Source organism: Ictalurus punctatus, chromosome 16 (assembly GCF_001660625.3).
Source record: "Ictalurus punctatus breed USDA103 chromosome 16, Coco_2.0, whole genome shotgun sequence".
NCBI lineage: Eukaryota > Metazoa > Chordata > Actinopteri > Siluriformes > Ictaluridae > Ictalurus > Ictalurus punctatus.
In genome coordinates this window covers 23,404,312-23,424,439 of record NC_030431.2, presented here as the reverse complement: position 1 = coordinate 23,424,439, position 20,128 = coordinate 23,404,312, and the positions used below count along the sequence as shown (strand labels likewise).

General features: G+C 39.8%; 2 protein-coding genes across 2 annotated transcripts in view; both read left to right on the top strand.

Moving 5' to 3' along the window:
- Positions 1–6,584, top strand: part of kcnn2 (potassium calcium-activated channel subfamily N member 2) — a 52,709-nt gene extending 46,125 nt beyond the window's left edge. Inside the window, exon 9 of the mRNA XM_017488356.3 lies at positions 1,920–6,584. Coding sequence (XP_017343845.3) covers positions 1,920–2,180 — 261 coding nt within the window. The 3' untranslated portion in view covers positions 2,181–6,584. The remainder of the gene's footprint in view (positions 1–1,919) is intronic.
- A 1,682-nt stretch (positions 6,585–8,266) lies between these two features.
- On the top strand, positions 8,267–15,918 carry drg1 (developmentally regulated GTP binding protein 1). The gene is made up of 9 exons (XM_017490045.3): positions 8,267–8,480; positions 10,301–10,424; positions 11,838–12,013; positions 12,334–12,403; positions 12,502–12,671; positions 13,334–13,464; positions 13,677–13,844; positions 14,602–14,724; positions 15,502–15,918. Exons 1-9 carry the CDS (start codon positions 8,442–8,444, stop codon positions 15,599–15,601), a joined length of 1,101 nt encoding a protein of 366 aa, XP_017345534.1. The 5' UTR covers positions 8,267–8,441; the 3' UTR covers positions 15,602–15,918.
- Positions 15,919–20,128: the final 4,210 nt, after the last annotated feature.

Sequence of the window (20,128 nt, the reverse complement as noted above, 5' to 3'; positions counted from 1 at the left end):
CTCGTTCACGCCATCTTTTTCTTGCTGCCACGGTTGCCTCTCTCCATCAGAGGGCGACGTAGCATTAATCCTGACGGGTGACGCTGCCACCGGCAGAAGCCTTGTATAATGAAGCTTAAAATAACTCTGGCAGCTGCACAACTTCAGACTCCTTTAGTCAGCTTTCTGCAATAAAAGCCTCCCTGATGAGCCGAGCATCCTCCTCCTCCTCCTCCTCCTTTTTGTAATCGGTGCAGTTTAATTTAGTTCTTAAAGCCAAAAATGCTCTGAATGCAACTAAATGTATAAGGTAAGTAACAAAAAACCCTGCGAGAGTCCTCTGCTTTCTTAGGCAGCGGTTATGCTGTCATGATTGATGGTCCGTGACGTTAAAGACCTCAGGGAATCTTCTGACTGAACGCCGTCTCCATCCTTCCACAAATGAGAAGAATGTGGCGAATGTTGCATGGAGGTTGCGCTAGTGTTGCAAATCCCAGCTGCAGCGAAATCTGCATCCTGGTCGGATTTGGAAGTGATTAGAGAGACTCTAGAGAAAGATCTTGGATGCGTAGATCAGGCTTCGTCACGTCTCTGTGATTATTTGATGGGCGAGGAGTAATCGACTGATCAGACTCCACTGCAGTGCGAGGTGATCGAACGAGCAGGCAGGATGTGTAGCAGAGCGTTTCTCACTGAAACTCCATTAAAGCTGCAGAAAAGTGGGCTGAAAAATGTCCTGGTTTTGCCAAGTGACAGGCCTGACTGGGGCCAACCGTTAAATCCAGTCAGCCAATCAGGTGCTTCAATATGGCATCCACAGCATAATGTGGCTCACGTTAAGTAGGTTTTAATTACACAAAATAGTAGTTTGACTCATACTGCTGGAAAGAGAAGACAGCTAATTAAAGGGATCAGTTAGCTGACTGAAAGTGATCTCGGGTGAAAATATCTTGGCTCTAGAACGTTCAGAGTTCGAATCCCGGCGATCCATGACCAAGAGCCAGGAGAGTAAAATTCACCATGCTATCTGGCTATACTCTCACTCTCCTGTCAATCACAGCGACGCTAGCGAATCTGTGAGGTCGTGTATGCGGCAGAAGGCGGATCACTCTCTTTCTTCCAAGCGTGTGACGCTGCATTGTGACGCATGAGCAGAAAAGATCTAGGTGACCGGCTCCACGTGTTTACTGATCGGACGCTTGAAATCGTCTCGCTTTGTTCGCAGACGTTTGCGCTTCTTTCGAGAAATCCAAACGCATCTAGGACGGAATAGAAAAATGGCCGACGTAATAGACATTGCAAAAGGAGGTGGCAGTTTTACAAGACGATTGACGTGTTGCGCATGCTTATTGATTTCATTTTTTGTAAATCAAGATAACAATTCCCAAATGTACATTACTGTCAAAATAACCACATAAACCCAGATCAGTCAAAATGTGAGACAGTTACCGAACATCGGTCCTTCTTTGTAGATTATTATTTTAAAATTTGATATAATAAATAGCTTTATTTAATATATACATCAATAATTCGATTGAATAAGTGTCACAGCATGTAGAAAAATGAAGCGGGATTTTTAAACGCATGTGTATGAAGTTTATGCTTCACATAAGTTGGGGGGGGGGGGGGGGGGGGGATAAACATGCGTCGTGTGAATTGTCCTTACGTTCGTGATTGGCTAATGAAATTGAACCGAATCCCCGCCCCTGTTTATGAAACGCACAGGCAGCACAGCTACGTCCGAACGATTTTATTCCGGGGTTTCGATTTCAAGACAAGACGAGGTTTGTGAGATTCGTGAATTCGTGCAGTCAGCCGTCAGAAATAGTTTCCTTTTGCGCTGTGAGTCGAAATGATGTTCTGTTTTAAACAATCACGGACCGCTAACTGACTCGTGCTTCTGTCTCCTCTTCTTCTTCCTGCTCTCCCCGTGACCTCAGACTCAGAACATCATGTACGACCTGATCTCGGACCTGAACGAACGCGGCGAGGACACGGAGAAGCGCATTGCCGAGCTTGAGACCAAGCTGGAGACGTTGCTGAGTAACCTGCAGGCTCTTCCGGGCCTCATCAGCCAGCTGATCAGCCAGCAGCAGCGTGACCTCCTGGAGGTGCAACTGCAGCCGTACGAGCGCTCGCAGTCTATATCTCGACGGCGCTCTTCCTCCACGGCGCCCCCTACGTCATCAGAGAGCAGCTAGAGCCCCTCGGAGCGCAGAGACCCTTCGCCATCATATGGCCGACGTGCATCTTACTGTAAAGCCTTACGGCGTCTCGGTAACGCGTCTTCCGCATCCTGACGACGGGGTGACGCAGCTGAAATGGCGTACAGCTTTTTACTTTGTACCTCAAAGTTCTCTTTTTCTCAGTATAAAAGGCGGGGCTGTCCAGAAAACCCCTCCTCACACACTCATCAGGAGAGCAGTGTCACACAACCTCCATGGCGCAAAATAATACTGTGCCAGAATAGTGCTTCCCAATGGACGTCCTGCTCTTCCTGTCTATACGAGACTGTATAAGACTGAGTAATTCCTCAAACCAGCAGGTGTTAGACTTTTTTTTTTTTTTTTTTTTTTTCTCCCATCCAGCAGTCAATAGGGGACCGACCCCTGACCCCACCCACCCCATCCAGAGCTAACATATAAATTTACACACTGGAGGAGTAAATATAATATTTTAGGTTAGACACATCATTCTTCTGAAGGCGCCCCTTCCGAGCTATTCTCTCCAGGGAGCCAAATGATATCACCAAATAATTTTCTTCTTTCTCTCCCCCACCCCACCCCACCCCACCCCAAACAAATGCATCCAAAGCTACACTTGCACTTCTTATGCACTTCAATGCTGACTGACTATTATACGAATTTTATTTTGCTCTTTAGAACAAAACTAAAAACACATTTAATCGTTAGATTATGGCCAGAATGTACGACGGCGTAGTCTAAAAGCGGGATACGATAGCAACTAAACGCCCCTCCTTATATTTAAACGGGACCTCAACCTGAAACTGTGCTTATTTCCTAGATATTAGACCGCTGCTATTACTGCTGCATCATTCTCAAACTCTCAAGATGTTCTTAAAGGGATAATTTGGTGACAAATCGAATTCACTCTACTTCCTTCTCAACTGGTGTCTGATATTTACTTCTTTTAGTTTGGCACTGTCTCTCATGCGTAATCCCAGGAAGTCTTACCTCGTGCAAAATCTCATCAAAACTGTTAACCCTCGAGCTGCATCCGAACACCGTAACGTTCCGGAGGCGGCCATCTTGGAGGTCCGCAAGCCGAATTTTCTCTATTCAGCACACCTTGGTATCATTCCGCCCCATAGACCCAAAGACCCGAAGGTGGGTTTCTACAGGGACGCCGGATGTTATACGAACGATTATATGGTTCTACTTTGAGATTACATTTGAGAACAAGTAACATTTCTGGAATGTTAATAAATCGCTTAGGAGGATCAGTGGGTAAAAAAAAAAACCTGAAACAATAATAAAAATGTGAGTTTCCAAATAAACGAAAACTGCAACTATAACGTGCACCTGCAGTAAGAACGAAAACTAAATAGAATTTCGGAGAATAGAACTTTGGTCTTTCGTATTTTAAATGTTGGTCGGTCTGACTTAAGAACAGAGGTGGAACGGCGTGGATCCATCAGTGTTCGCGAATCGTAAATGACCAGTAGATGGCAGAGCAACGATCTCGTAGCCGTGGAGCGCTAATCGCGAATTTTAATACGTACAATACGCCCAATTTAACGTTTTTTTTTTTTTTTTTAGTATGATCACCGTGATATTAAAAACTGAAACGATACCAAAAACTAAGTACAAACGTAAAGATTTTCGAAAGATAAAAAAACGCAATCAAATCTATTTATGCGCCATTAAAATATAACTGAAACGAAATAAAAATCAAATAAACTAGCAATATTTTTAAAAACTTGAATAACCCTGAGCGGGTAGCGTTGCGGGCTTCAGAGCTCCAGCTGTGGTGGAACACACTTGTTAGTGTGAATAAAAGGTTACGTATTAGCTATGTTAGCCTCGTAGCTAACAGTGCAAAACTGAAAAAAGCAAGATCAGACCGCATACATCTTGAATGATTGGTTAATTTTGGTGTAACTGGTTTGGTTTAAAAATGTTGCCAGTTTGATGTCTTACCAAACTATTCCTTTAATAGCAAAGTGCATCTCTCTCTCTCTCTCTTTCTCTCTCTCTCTCTCTCTCTCTCTCTCTCTATCTATCTATCCAGCAGCCGAGAACAAGGTGTCAGCTCAGTGTTCTGTTCGTCTCCAAAATCTCAATGAAACCCACATTCACCGGATGCTATTTCTGGATGTATCACATCTGTCTAAGAGCAGCAAATAACTTTGTTTCGGAAATGCCTATTTTTATACTCGTGAGGACAAGCACACCACCTAAAATCCGTCTCTGTCGAAGAACACAACGCGAAAAACTTGAACCGTGGCCGAGAGCGTGGCTGGAACCAAAAGCTGTGAAAACTAGCGAGAGCTCGACTGACCCTTTCGACAGCTTCCTGTAGGGATCCTGGAAGACCATCCGGGCTTCTGTCTCAGTGTAGCAGTGTAATACACTAACACTACTGTGACTTTCGACGGGAGGAAAAACTCCCCCGTGGGCGTTCGCGGAGATTCACAGGTCACGTGACTGTCGCGAGCAGCCGTGGCTCACGGGACGGAGGAACAATTTTCCACGCAGATTAGGTCTAGTCTCAGACTACGAAACGGAGCGCGTCTCACGCCGGAGTTTGTATTTCTGTCAGGCGTAGATGATGATAATCAGGCAAAGATCATCACTCAAGAAATTAAACGCTGTCACGCAGCAAAAATCCTAAATCTGAAGGAAATCCGTGCAATGCTGTTATCAAACTGTGAAACATGAAATTGGATGAACCGATGTACGTCTTGCTGTATTTTTGTATTTTTTTTTTTAGTTGAGTGCAAAAGTTTGCATCCCCTATGCACCTCTATTTTATATGTCGTGACTCCGGTATTATTCTTCACCCAGATAGACCCTTATAATACTAAGCTCAGGATTTAGCTACATCCTTAGAATTTAAAAAATAATGACATGTAGGTACCTCGTGTATGAAGCAGTACAACACAACAACAACAACAACAAAACAACAATTGTTCGAAAAGAAAGAAGTTTTGCCCCAAACTTGATTTGAAGACATTTGTATATTACATGTGCGAGAGTTACAACTAGAGATGCACCGATATTAAATTTCTCAGCCGATACCGATAACCGATTATTCGGAGTGATATCGGCCGATACCGATAACCGATACCGAGAGTTCTGCCTTCTATACCTTCTTTTAAAAGAATAATAATTAATTCCACAATTCTGAAAGAAATGCAAATAAAATCTTTATTCTCTCCATTTCAACAAGTTGTTTCACGGTAACTGGTCTCGTAAACAGAACACACATTACTCTAATTAACATTAACACACAAACTAAATTCTCAAGATTAAAGTAAGATTATTAACTTATTCAATGTTATTTATTCATATTAACAGAATTAATTGACTGAAATTTGAAAAAAAAAACAAAAAAAACCCTCCTGTTAGGCTTCATATTCACTCACCACACACAAAAGCATTTCTACTTCATCATTCAACATCAAACTGGTCATATATATAATATCAACTTTTTTATATATATATTAATATATGAAATGTACTGCTCTACAAAGATTTTTTCTGTGCAATATATATACACTTTTTTGTCAATTCATTTAAATCTTTCAATGGTGTACTGGTGGTTAACTCAGCTTGATTTGCCCTCAACCAGAGTGACTTACATTTACATCATTCATACATCTGAGCCATTGAGGGTTAAGGGCCCAGCAGTGTTAGCTGGGTGGTGCTGGGGTTTGAACTCATGACCTTCTGAGTAATAGACCAACACCTTAAGCACTGAGCCACCACTGCTCCTAGAGTCACATATAATGTTGTGGAAAGTCCACGAGACGAGTTAGTTCCTGTTATCGCTTACGTTATAGCAAGAGTCTTTCCATAATAAACGTTAAATAAAAGTCTTCTAACAAAAACAAAAATCTTCACCACAACAATTATTACGTTTTCTTTCTTAAACAGCACATTTATTTCAAATTTATATTCATTTATTCGCGTTACAGCCGGAACTACTTTCTGAGCCCGTTCCTGTTCGACAAAGCTAACTCAAACCTTCCGGCCAATCAGATCGAAGAATTGAACTGTCCGTGTGTCTTCATATACTGTGTATAGTTATTAGAGATGAATATTTACCTCACCTTCAGAGAGGGGGGGTGCAAACCTTTTAAATAATATTATTGTGTGTCTTTCACTATTAATATTTTAAACAACACTGTTTGACCTTTTTGTTGCTTGTGACAACGAAGGAAATTTTCGCACTCAGCTACAAGAACAATTTGCGTCTCTTTAATATTTTGCTTTTTTTTCCCCCTCCTTATTCGCTGTATCAGTTTACCTCACAATAAAGACTTTATATTTTCATTTGTACAAAATCAAACCGTTGAAATGATGCCAAAGTTGAACTCAGGTGGCTTAAAGGTGCGGTTTGTCACTTTTTAAAAGTCCTTTTTGACCTGTATTATTATTAATATTATTAATAATAATAATAATAATAATAATAATAATATACTTACAACAAACAAAAAACAACAAAAAACAAAAAGAAATTACGATCACACTTTGACCACGTAACGAATTTGGATAGTTTGTTTGAATCAGGCTTTTATTTTCCGTATTTCTGGCCCGGAAATGAACCCAGCTCCTCCACAGCTGAAGCATACTGTAGCTTCTCAGCACTGCTGCTTTTCTTTAAAGCTCGTAAAGCAGCATTTTTGTGTGACAGCGTGCAGAGAGAGGGTTTATGGGTAATCATAGCACACAGGGGCACAGTGACAAGCTGACATGCACAACAAAATCCTAATAATGTATCTAAAAGTGTATCTATGGTGCTGTGTGTCAAACAGACATCAGGTAAACGCCGATCGCTCGAGGTGGGTACGGTTGCGTACCCGGAAACAAGACATCGTGACCCTTCTTCTGAGAGTTTCGTCAAGTATCTTGGAGTAATATCGTCACAAATCCATCTCAAATGCTTGTTTATCGCAGATTGTTTTAACGCAGAAACAGAAATATCGTCTCTCTTTTTAGTTTTTTTGTTTCCTGTCGATTTTGCTTGGATTCACGCGACACTGCCCCCTAGTGCACATGCTGATGTTCGCACCTTCGCTATTACAGACGTATAAACATACATGAATGCCTTGAAATTCAACTCACGAGGTTTATGTAGTGTCATTGGACGGGGGAGAATTAGGAGGGAGATATTTTACTTTTGTAGCTGTAATTCACCCCGCAGTCAGCAGACGGCGCTAAAGATTACAAACTGCATCTTTAAGACACGACTGAGCTTTTCAGCTTGAGCTTCAGATTCAAAAACCTTCTAAGAAACTCAGCGAATCGGGCTAAATATTAAGCAGGGTAGATCAGGCTAAACTAATAATCCGTATCCAACACCATTTTGAGTCTGAGACTAGATCTAATCTGCACAAAGCAGCTGGGATCTGAGAGCTCGGTGTATTTTTCAGTTCTTTTAAAGAGACTCCTGTGTCTGATTCCTGGTGGTCTGGTGCAAGTTGCTCGCATGTTACGGACTGTGATATTTTTTTGGATGTCCGACTCATCTGATGGCCCGAAGCTGGACGGATCAGCGCGGTACAGAGCGAGAACACGTCCGACGTACGAGATCGGTGCTGGATCCAGCAATTTCACCAACATTTGAGTGATAATAATGTATGCAAAATGATTATGAACAATAAAAAGAAACTATTTACCAAACAACCAGCACTGCTTGTGAATTATTAAGTATATCTTCTTACGAATCAATAAGGTCATATGCAGTTATATCCTACATTCATCTATATTCATTCACAACAATTTTTTTTTAATGATCTTTTATTATTTAAATTACCCACACTGTAATAAGTCACCAGAAAGAAACTGTCGAAAGTGTACATGTTTGAAATGTATCAATAAATCATTAATAAAATGTCATCTATTATAATTTATAAATGAGCATTTTTAACATGACCGTGTAATCACATAAGGAAATGTTTGTACATGTTTATGGTACAAAATATTATGTTCGAATATTAAGGTTTAAGTTCATATTTTGGAGAGTGATGAGTCCCTGCAGTGTGACTCCTCACCAGCAGGCGGCGACACGCGGCTTTTTACTCAACGCGAGACCGCTTCTTCGCGAGTAACTGCTCCGCTCGCGCGACTGCATGACAGCGGCGTGCGGGAAAACATTAGCACTGAGCTAACAAGCGGTATAAAACTAAAGCCAGTGGGAGGGAAAACCTCTAAAACAGTGTATATTATTCATTTTACGTATTGAAATACTCCTGCGGAAGGACCAACGCCGGAAAAATGAGTTTACTGGCTAAAATCGCCGAAATCGAGAACGAGGTTTGTGTATATAGCTTGGGCAGCTCAGTAATCAGTGGGCGAATCTCAAATAGCTTCCGATTCCCTACACAAGCGCACTGTGTAGGGTGTTAAATGAATCGATGTTCCGCCATTTTTAGTGCACTAGCTCACTAGTAGAATGTTGTTTAGGATACGGCTCAGGTTTGAGCTCTAGCTGCATTGAAAACGGGGCCGCGATGTAACGTTAGCAATTCAGTTTAGGAAGAGCTCAGGTTTATGAATTAGAGTTACTATTAAACGGCACGTCCACCAATTTAATAGTAGTCGATTTTCTTATTTATTTTTGTTGAACGTTTGAGTCTGGCCTAGTGCAAACTTGTTATCTTGCTTACGTTACCAGTTCCATAGCGCTCATAACTCATTTATACACATTATTATTTTTGTTGTTTTTTTAAATAAGAGGTCAACTATTTACTATACATAAATACTATAAAATATGGTAGGGAATTAGTACATAAACCAGACAACCATGATTAAAACCAATACAGATTAAACGAAACGATGCCAGTGATTGAATAATGTACACGAAACTAGGGTCTGTCCAAATATCATCTCGCGATATTTTTTGTAAGCTTTTTTTTTTTTTAAGTACTAAATGAATAGTAGCTCTTTTTATGTTATCATTACAACCTAAATATATATTAAACTAAACATTTAAAATTAGTGTAACCTTTTGTGGATGGTGAGTAACAATATAGTGTGTAATATGTTGAATAATTCTAATAATAAAAGTTTAGACATACTAGTTATTTATTTTTATTTTTCCCCTACAGTTTAGAATAATAATAAAGTCGTCAAAACTCTGGAGTAACACACATTGATCTATGGGAATTATGCTGTGATAAAAAAAAATCCAAAATAATTAGTATTTTAGCATCTTCAAAGTAGACGCCGTTTTTGTCTAGAATTTCCAATAATGTATTCTTGGCGTTTTTTCTCACCCGATTTCTTGAGGGATTTATATGAGATGATTTTTTAAAACAGTATTAAAGGAGTTCCCACCTACGCTAGACTCTTATCGGCTGGTTTTCGGGAATATTTCACTCCGAGTCGTCTGTTTTAAAAATTTTTTAAAAAAAGATTATTTTGTAAATAAAATGTTAGTGTGCTAATGAAAGAAATGAATACGTCGTCACGATTATATTTTTGCCTACGACGCCAATTTCAAACATTTAATCACACACCTTCAGAATAAAAGGGTTTTAACAGCATGAGAAACATTTCAGTCGAGTGTCCACAAACTTTTGACCGTACGTGTGTATGTGTATATATGATATGCTTCCTAACAAACTGCTGGTGAAATAGCTTTCAAATAAAACTTTGAAATGAATAGCTTGATGAAACTTTTGTTAATCAAACTTCACTTTTAACACTAAAATTGGTTTAAACGAGGGGAAGTTGTGTTAAAAAATAAAATTGTAACACATTTAAAAATGGAACATTTATGCAGTTTTATACCGATCCTACTTTTTCCCATTCTTGATAGAAAACGAATCTCGGAGCTCTGAGAATCAGCCGATACCCAACAGCTTCTGTTATTAATCAGTTTAACTCTCGGCACGCTCGGAGGTGCGATGCAGCGCTTTAATACAAGTTACGTCCAATATCATCAAGCACGCTCGTGGTGTACATACATAATACATCTCAGATCTGATCCGAGTTCTGGTCTTCTCGGATATTTTCAGATTGATGCACTATTTACTTAATGTTTTCATATCATCCTGGTTTACGCTTTATAGTAAAGAATGAGGGTTTTTAAAGAAGTATTAAGGCATTGTGATGTGTGTCCTGGGTTGCAGATGGCTCGTACTCAGAAGAACAAGGCCACGGCGCATCACTTGGGTCTGCTGAAAGCTCGACTCGCCAAGCTGCGCAGGGAGCTCATCACTCCTAAAGGAGGCGGCGGAGGAGGACCTGGAGAAGGTAAGTCAGACAGCGTGAATTTCAAATAAACAGCATGTTTAGCTTGGAGAAGGAATAATCATGTGCTGACACATCGACAGACAGTCAGTTATCTGTTATTTATCATGTCTTTCACCACAGAGTCTCAGTCTCAGGTGGATACGAACCATTTCATTTGTTTTGTACACTTTTCAGGCTGCAACCTTCAGGATCTTGACTGTTGAAATCTGATTGGTTCCTCAGACTTCCAATGACTTTTTTACAACGATGTAGTTACCATATGGAGAAAAGCTCACATGAAACCGTCTTTAAAAGTTTTTTTTTTTTTTTTTTAAAGATGCAATGGTTTTATAATTTTTTTATTAGTGCCTATAAGCATGGAAGATATGCAGAACATGATTTAAAAAATGCATTAAGCTCTGGTGAAAGCAAACGTGCATTAAGTTGCTGAGAGAACTGAATCCCCGCTCCACCGAATATAATCTTGAGTGCAGAGCTTCGTGAATATGGGTGGGAATCGTTCGAATGTCGAACTTGCATAATTGTTTGAGACCTACACTTCTGGTCAAAAGTTTGTGGACGCTCGACTGAAATGTTTCTCATGATCTTAAAAAACCTTTTGATCCGAAGGTGTGTGATTAAATATTTGAAATCGGTGTTGTAGACGAAAATATAATCGTGCCGACGTATTCATTTCTTTCATTAGAAAACTAACTTTTTATTTACAAAAAAAATCTTTCTTTTTTTTTTTTTTTTTTTTTTTTTTTTTTTTTTTTTTTTAAACGGACGACTCGAGTGAAATATTCAGAAAAGCAACCGATAAGAGTCCGGCGTTGGTGGGAACTCCTTTAACACTGTTTAAAAATCATCTCAGGGAAATTCCTCAAGAAATCGGGTGAGAAAACGCCAAGAATACATTTCTGGAAATTCTAGAAAAAAGGGGCGTTTAATTTGAAGATGCTAAAATATTAAATTATTTTGATTTATTTTGGATTTTTTATCAGAGCATAATTCCCATAGATCCATCTGTTGTTACTCTGGAGTTTTGATGACTTTATTATTATTATTCTAAAATGTGGAAAATGAATAAAAATAAAGAATGAGTGTGTCTAAACTTTTGACCGGTAGTGTATAAAGGCGTAATCTTACGTAATGCACCTTTTAAGAGTTCTGTGCGAAGCACTTGGTGCATATTTCGTCTGCCCTTGATCAAATTTAAGCTTTTGGTAAACGTCGGCGGTTCTTGTCCATGATTAATGATGATGATGAAATGTTGTAGACTCTCTACGGGCTTATGAGACTACACATCACACTAATGCATGAGAATATTCACATGTCAGAAAGCAGTTTTGTTATCGTGTTGTATATCATTTAGATGGAGGTAGTTTTTGCCCTTATTAAATATAACCTTTTAAAACTTTCTCCATGTTTCAGGCTTTGACGTCGCAAAGACCGGAGACGCGCGTATCGGTTTTGTGGGCTTCCCCTCGGTGGGTAAGTCCACTCTGCTGAGTAACCTGGCCGGAGTGTACTCCGAAGTGGCCGCTTACGAGTTCACTACGCTGACTACGGTGCCGGGAGTCATCCGCTACAAAGGAGCCAAAATCCAGGTTCTTGGGGAAAATCAATCACAGCGCACACTGTTTTTGATTTATTTATTTGTTTGTTTGTTTGTTTATGTTTGGCACAGACTTGCTGCATTGTACACCATTAAAACAGGCAGTTATATCACTTTAAAATACAAATATTGTGATAAATAAATTGCAGCCTGTCATGGATGATTATCATACAATTTATCGTGATAAGAATAGTATCATGTAACTATTTATTTTAGAATAGTATAGTAAAATATTTTATTTTTCTCAAATATTAAGCTGTGTAAATATTTTAAAGTTCGATGTTGACGTCTCGTCTGCCGTCTGCGTTTCAGCTATTGGATCTCCCAGGTATCATCGAAGGAGCCAAAGACGGTAAAGGCAGAGGACGACAAGTTATAGCAGGTAGAGAGAGCGAAATTTGTTACACACACGCGTGCGCGCACGTCGTGCCATTGAGGCCTCGTTCGCGTTCAGCTCATTGTTCTTGACGTGCGTTTCAGTGGCTCGTACCTGCAACCTGATCCTGATCGTCCTGGACGTTCTGAAGCCTCTCGGACACAAGAAGCTGATCGAGCACGAGCTGGAGGGCTTCGGCATCCGCCTCAACAAGAAACCTCCCAACATCGGCTTCAAGAAGAAGGACAAAGGAGGCATCAACTTCACCTCTACTGTACGCCACACTGTCACGCACTCACTCACTTTGACCGATCGGGTTACTCAGGCTGCGATCCATCGTACTCAAAACGTCACAACAAAATGGCGGTGCATAGTCAGCAGATTTTTCAGTTCATTTTCGCATCAGTTAATACTGAAGAATTGAGTTCACGTAATATGCAGCTTTTGTGTTGGCATTGTGTAGATTTGTAACGTAATTCTGTCGATTTCAGCCTGAGGAAATGATTCATAAAGATTCAGAGACTAGCTATACAGAAATATGACCTAGCTATGGGTATCCGTGAAAGCACCAAAGCGTCGGCGAGCTGTTTATTTCGTATACAGTCTTCATTCTGATCATAAACGCCATCTCGTTCTTTAAGCTCCGAATCCAAATGATTGGCTCAAGTCAATTCACATTCTCTTAATTCACCACTAGGTGGCACTGTGGGGACATTTGTTGTATTTTTTTCATTGCTCGGGGTTGGGAACCTGTGCTCCAAGTAGATGTTTGGGTCTGGGAGGGTGTTTTTATATGCTTCCTGAGATGTGGTAAATTAATAAACACGGCTAAATATGTGTGAGAGGAAGTGGAGTGTGAGTTTTGTTTCCCGTTGCGCACTCTCACCTGTTGTTGTGTTTGTTTTCCTCCTCACGCCGTGTCCTCGCGTCTCGCAGTGTGTGCAGACCGAGCTGGATGGAGAAACGGTGAAGAGCATTCTGGCCGAGTATAAAATCCACAATGCTGACATAACGCTGAGGAGCGACGTGACGGCCGACGACCTCATAGATGTAGTGGAGGGAAACAGGTATGTGTTGAGGACCGCAAAGGATTCTGGGTAGTGACTGATCTGCTGTGACCTGCTATTTAGTTTCAATACAACACTGTTAAAGAAGCTTTATTCTCTTAGAATTCTATTTAGAAGCTCTTATTCTCTTTCCCTCCTTCTTCCTTTCTTTCTCTCAATATCTGTTTTTCTCTCCTTATCACCCCATCTCTCTCTCTCTCTCTCTCTCACAGAGTTTACATCCCCTGCATTTATGTCTTGAACAAAATCGACCAGATCTCCATCGAAGAGCTGGACATCATCTACAAAGTCCCTCACTGCGTTCCGATCTCCGCTCACCACCGCTGGAACTTTGACGACCTGCTGGAGAAGATCTGGGATTACCTGCAGCTCGTACGCATGTACGGAGATCCTAAATCACACCCGTTTACAGCAGAACACGCCCCTTTTATTGCTAGAGTTTTCTTTTTACTAGTATTGGCAGGTCTGGGTTCTACACCTTGATACATGATCAACAGTCTTACATGTAAAGCAGCTAACGATTCTCTAAGATGTGTTTTGGAGCATTTCCATGTGTCCTTCCCTGAGAAAGGGAGGTATAAAGACTCGTATAGACTCATATAGGCTCATGGTATTTACAAGCCTGACCATTTAAAAAGAAAGTGAGCCACAGAGTTCACATTTTATGATGAGAACTCGTGCTAGAAGCATGAAATACTTTCAGGTGCATCTCAAAAAATTTCAATATCGTTGAAAAGTTCGGTTTTTCCTGTAATTTAATTCAAAAAGTGGAAATTTCATACATTATAGATTCATTATACAAAGTGAAATATTTCACACATTTTTAAAAAAAAATTATTTATCCTGATGATTACAGCTTACAGCTCATGGAAATCAAAAATCCAGTATCTCAAAATATTAGAAAAATATAATAATTTTTTGAGATGCACCTGTGTGCTAGGATTACATTTTTTCTTCTTCTTTGTTTTTGTTTTTTTCACCATTGATTAGGAAAGGCTTACATCTTATTACATAAATTTGAAGCGGCACTGTGTCTGTACACGGGGTAAATAATATCCAGGCCTGGGCTAATTCATGTTTCTTAGATTAGAGTAGATGGCTGCGATTAAAGCTTATCTTTTGTTTTGAACTCCTCAGCTACACCAAGCCAAAGGGTCAGCTCCCTGACTACACAGCTCCTGTGGTCCTTCCCACCGAACGAACAGCTGTCGAAGACTTCTGCCTCAAAATCCACAAAAACCTCATCAAGGAGTTTAAATAGTAAGTAACCCCCCCCCCCCCCCCCATCGAGAGTTAAAATAATTGCTACGTACTATAAAACTAGGTCTCGAGAGTACAGGGTGACCTCGCGGAGTTAAACAGAAACCAGCAACTTGCTCAGTTTAAATTATTATTATTATTTTCTTTAATTAACATTTACTTTTGCTAAAAATCCACTCATCACTTTCCTACATTGTTTCTCCTGGGTTTTTTTTCTTCTTCTTCTTCTTCTGTACAATCAGTGCACTTCAGGTGGCGTGTTGTGAGGTCCCCAGTATCATCGAGGTAGCTAATCAGGAATATACAGACAAGTGACAAATGAAAGAAAACGCCTCGACTGGTCGAAACGTCACTGCAAAATCTCTCGAATGGGTTGAGGTGTGGTGACGGTAAAAGCCATAGCATACGTTTTACCTCATTCTTATACGTTTCCTAAATTTCGGGTTCGTCCCAAAAAAACGCAGGACTGGTTAATGTTCTTCAAAGAACGTCAGCCTTTATAGAAGAAATGTCTTAATTTTTAAAAGCATAGCCTCTGATGTGGAAGGTCCCGTGTGGCGAGCGAGTGGGCGTGCGTGACGAAGGATGCAGGAGAAGCCATTATCAGGTCTCGGATCAGAGCTTTATGAATAACTTTGCATAAACTTTCCTTTCCGCAAGCTGGTAAATTTCCAGCAGTAGCGCAGGAGCTCCCTGATGTAATGGACGTGAAACACCAATCATAAATCACAGCTTTTATGGAACCTAGCCTGACTTTTCACCGTTCCTTCTTTTCAGTGCGCTGGTGTGGGGTTCCTCCGTGAAACACAACCCTCAGAAAGTGGGCAAAGACCACGTGATGGAGGACGAGGACGTCATTCAGCTGGTCAAGAAGTAAAATCGGACTCGAACGCTTCTCGCACGACCGAGCTGCTCTTTACAGCAAAAAAAGACCAGAGGCGGCTTTCAAAAGACCAGAAACCTCAGGAGGCTTTTCATTCCTTCCTTTTGGACGTCATCAGATTGTATATGAACGTTAATGTTGCATTTCGCCTTTCCAACGCATGTGTTGAAGCCACAGGTGGGTCGAATGCTGTTTAAAAAAGGAAAAAGTATTGTATCTATAGGTTTAAATAAAAGGATTAAAACTCTGAAATGATGCTTTTCGTGTCTCTCCATGGCTGTAATTGAAAACGCTGAAATTATGACCTGAAATCTGTGTTTGGGAGATTTTCTTGATGCCCCGCAGCTGCAGGGTGACTGGTTCAATCCTCATCTCTGATTAGTATCTGTGTGGAGTTTCACATGTTCTCCCGGTGTCTGTGTGGGTTTTCCTCAGGGTTCTCTGGTTTCCTCCCAAAAACATGTCACTAGGGCCAGTAGGTGGACTGGTTAAAATAAATTGTTCTGATGGTTGCATGCATGCGTGGAGCCCCATCCAAAGTGTATTCCCGCCTTATGCCCAGTCTTACTGGGATAGACACTGGATCCACCACCACCCTGAGCAGAATACTTACTGAAGATGGGTGGCTGGATGGATGAATGAATGAGCGAAAGACAAAATTCCCAGTGACGTTACCAGTGTTTGGACCTAAAACCAATAAAGGTCTAGGAGATCATTTAAACGAGTACTTAATAAAAGTTTTGTAAATATATCTTATTCCAAGATGTTATGAAGCACTAAAGATTTGTATCTCAAATGCAATCTGACGATACAGTAATCAAATTTAGAGCTGTTTGAAGTGCTAGTGTGGTTGAGTGTTGTGAAAAGAGCTCCATTTTAGTGGAAAAAATTTTGAGAACATAGACCCAGAGGCTACACCTTCTCCACTTGGACAGACATACACTGGCCATACCTCCCTCAATGACACTGAGGAGCCCAGAGGCCACACCTGTTTCACTGGGACTGACAGCTTCAGAGGCCATGCCTCCTTCACTGGGACTGATAGCTACAGAGGCCACGCCTCCTTCACTGGGACTGACAGCTACAGAGGCCATGCCTCTTTCACTGGGACTGACAGATACAGAGGCCACGCCTCTTTCATTGGGACTGACGGGCCATAATTCACACTAATAATTAAAAGTTGTGTGTTTTTATGGATTCAGTCAAAAAGTCTTAATTGAATCGAGTCATTTTTTGTCGATTCATCTAAGATTCGCTTGATGATTTGTTCAGTTCCACATCTAGCTTTATTCAAATTGTGTGCTGACACAACAGGACTACAGCTACGTTTTGTTTTTTTTTCATATTTTGTAATATGCCTGTAGACTATGTCCATGTTTATTAAAATAATTCCTTTACCTTGAGGCCAAAATGAACATTATATGTTGTACGCTATTTGCTTCATTGCTAAGCTGCTGTCTACAGTGATACTTTACAATTTGTCTGAGCAGGACTCGTTGGAAGAGAAAGGATTGACTCACTGACCGTCTGAAGGAAGGAGGCGGTCAGTATCGGGTGTGAATGAAAAACATAAGAGCAGGAACACATCATTTATGAAATCTTTTTTAAAAAAAAAAAAAATACACACAAATCAACGTTCTATACAAGAAGAAGGTTATCAGCAGTGACTGGATGAAATGAAGGACTCATCATTGCATGGCATCCAAAAGCTTTCGCCTGGTACACACTGTTCTCAATCTGTTCAGCCGTCTACTAAATACTGAAATCAAGGCATGGATTTGATTTTTGTTCATTTAAATACTTGTAAGATTTCAGATCACATGCTCTCAGCAGTTTTCCTGGTGCAGTGAAGGTATGGCATAAAGAGCGTCTCCTCCTCCTCCCCTTCGGCCTCCTCCTGCGTCCTGCAATAAGTCACTCTGGATAACCAGATCACTTAGTGAATGAAACGCAGAGCAAACGATCGACGGCAGCACAAAGGCACAGATGTGCTTCATTATCCACTCTGTGCACAGAGATGAATGATACTGAGGCGTTCCTCATGCAGCTGTCTTGTGGGCTCATCAGCTAAAAAGCATTTCAGGCGCTTTTTCTGTCAGTTTGTAATATTTTACTTTGTTATAAAATGAAACTCAGACTGTCCGTGTCATTCCAAATGGTCTATTTCGTTTTTACTGTCATTTCTTTGCGGCATTATTGCCTGTATGCTTCGCTGTTTCATAGTCGAGATTCAAAGCATTTCCATATAGATTTGGATATTGAGACGTGCTGCACTGACGCGAACCCCATATACGTCTTCAAAAAGATGGTAAGAACACCATCAGTGTCACATACACGCAGTGGGGTTACTGAGTTTGTCCTAAATGTAACAGAGAGACAGAGGGATCGAGATCAATTTAGTGGGATAGATAGAGCTATAGAGGGATGGGGATGGATAGATAGAGCTAAATATAGAGGGATAGGGATGGATAGATAGAGCTAGTTACAGAGTGATAGGGATGAATAGATGGAGCTAGATAAAGAGTGATAGGTATTTATAGATAGAACTAAATATACAGGGATATGGTCGATAGATTGATAGATAAAGAGGGATTAGATAGATAGATAGAGCTAGATATGGAGGGATAGAGATATATAGATAGATAGAACTAGATAAAGAGGGATAGGGTCGATAGATTGATAGATAAAGAGGGATTAGATAGATAGATAGATAGATAGATAGATAGATAGATAGGTGGATATGACTAGAAAAAGGGGATAGATAGGTGGATATGACTAGGTAAAGAGGGGATAGATAGATAGATAGATAGATAGATAGATAGATAGATAGATAGATAGATAGGTGGATATGACTAGAAAAAGGGGATAGATAGGTGGATATGACTAGGTAAAGAGGGGATAGATAGATAGATAGATAGATAGATAGATAGATAGATAGGTGGATATTACTAGGTAAAGAGGGATAGGGTAGATAGATTGATAGTTAAAGAGGGATTAGATAGATAGATAGAGCTAGATATGGAGGGATAGAGATATATAGATAGATAGAACTAGATAAAGAGGGATAGGGTCGATAGATTGATAGATAAAGAGGGATTAGATAGATAGATAGATAGATAGATAGATAGATAGAACTAGATAAAGAGGGATAGGATAGATAGATAGATAGATAGATAGATAGATAGATAGATAGATAGATAGAACTAGATAAAGAGGGATAGGATAGATAGATAGATAGATAGATAGATAGATAGATAGATAGATAGATAGGACTAGATAAAGAGGGATAGGGTAGATAGATTGATAGATAAAGAGGGATAGGATAGATAGATAGATAGATAGATAGATAGATAGGTGGATATGACTAGATAAAGAGGGGATAGATAGATAGATAGATAGATAGATAGATAGATAGATAGATAGATAGATAGATAGATAGATAGATAGAACTAGATAAAGAGGGATAGGATAGATAGATAGATAGATAGATAGATAGATAGATAGATAGATAGATAGGACTAGATAAAGAGGGATAGGGTAGATAGATTGATAGATAAAGAGGGATAGGATAGATAGATAGATAGATAGGTGGATAGATAGGTGGATAGATAGGTGGATAGATAGGTGGATAGATAGGTGGATAGATAGATAGGTGGATAGAACTAGATAAAGAGGGATTAGATAGATAGATAGATAGATATGACTAGATAAAGAGGGATAGGGTAGATAGATTGATAGATAAAGAGGGATTAGATAGATAGATAGATAGATAGATAGATAGATAGATAGATAGATAGATAGATAGGTGGATGGGTGGATGGGTGGATAGAACTAGATAAAGAGGGGATAGATAGATAGATAGATAGATAGATAGATAGATAGATAGATAGATAGGTGGATAGGACTAGATAAAGAGGGATAGGGTAGATAGATAGATAAAGAGGGATAGGGTAGATAGATAGATAGATAAAGAGGGATAGGGTAGATAGATAGATAGATAGATAGGTGGTTAGAACTAGATAAAGAGGGGATAGATAGATAGATAGATAGATAGATAGATAGATAGATAGATAGATAGATAGATAGATAGATAGGTGGATAGATAGATAGGTGGATAGAACTAGATAAAGAGGGATTAGATAGATAGATAGATAGATAGATAGATAGATAGATAGGTGGATAGATAGATAGGTGAATAGAACTAGATAAAGAGGGATTAGATAGATAGATAGATAGATAGATAGATAGATAGATGATAGATAGATAGATAGATAGATAGATAGATAGATAGATAGATAGATAGATAGATAGATAGATAGATATGACTAGATAAAGAGGGATAGGGTAGATAGATTGATAGATAAAGAGGGATTAGATAGATAGATAGATAGATAGGTAGATAGATAGATAGATAGATAGATAGATAGATATGACTAGATAAAGAGGGATAGGGTAGATAGATTGATAGATAAAGAGGGATTAGATAGATAGATAGATAGATAGATAGATAGATAGATAGAT

Excerpts from the sequence above, each read along its gene's own strand:
- drg1 (XM_017490045.3), top strand. The coding sequence starts at position 8,442 with ATGAGTTTACTGGCTAAAATCGCCGAAATCGAGAACGAG. Across the intron at positions 13,465-13,676 it reads GATGTAGTGGAGGGAAACAG|AGTTTACATCCCCTGCATTT; the intron begins GTATGTGTTGAG and ends TCTCTCTCACAG. Across the intron at positions 13,845-14,601 it reads TACCTGCAGCTCGTACGCAT|CTACACCAAGCCAAAGGGTC; the intron begins GTACGGAGATCC and ends TGAACTCCTCAG.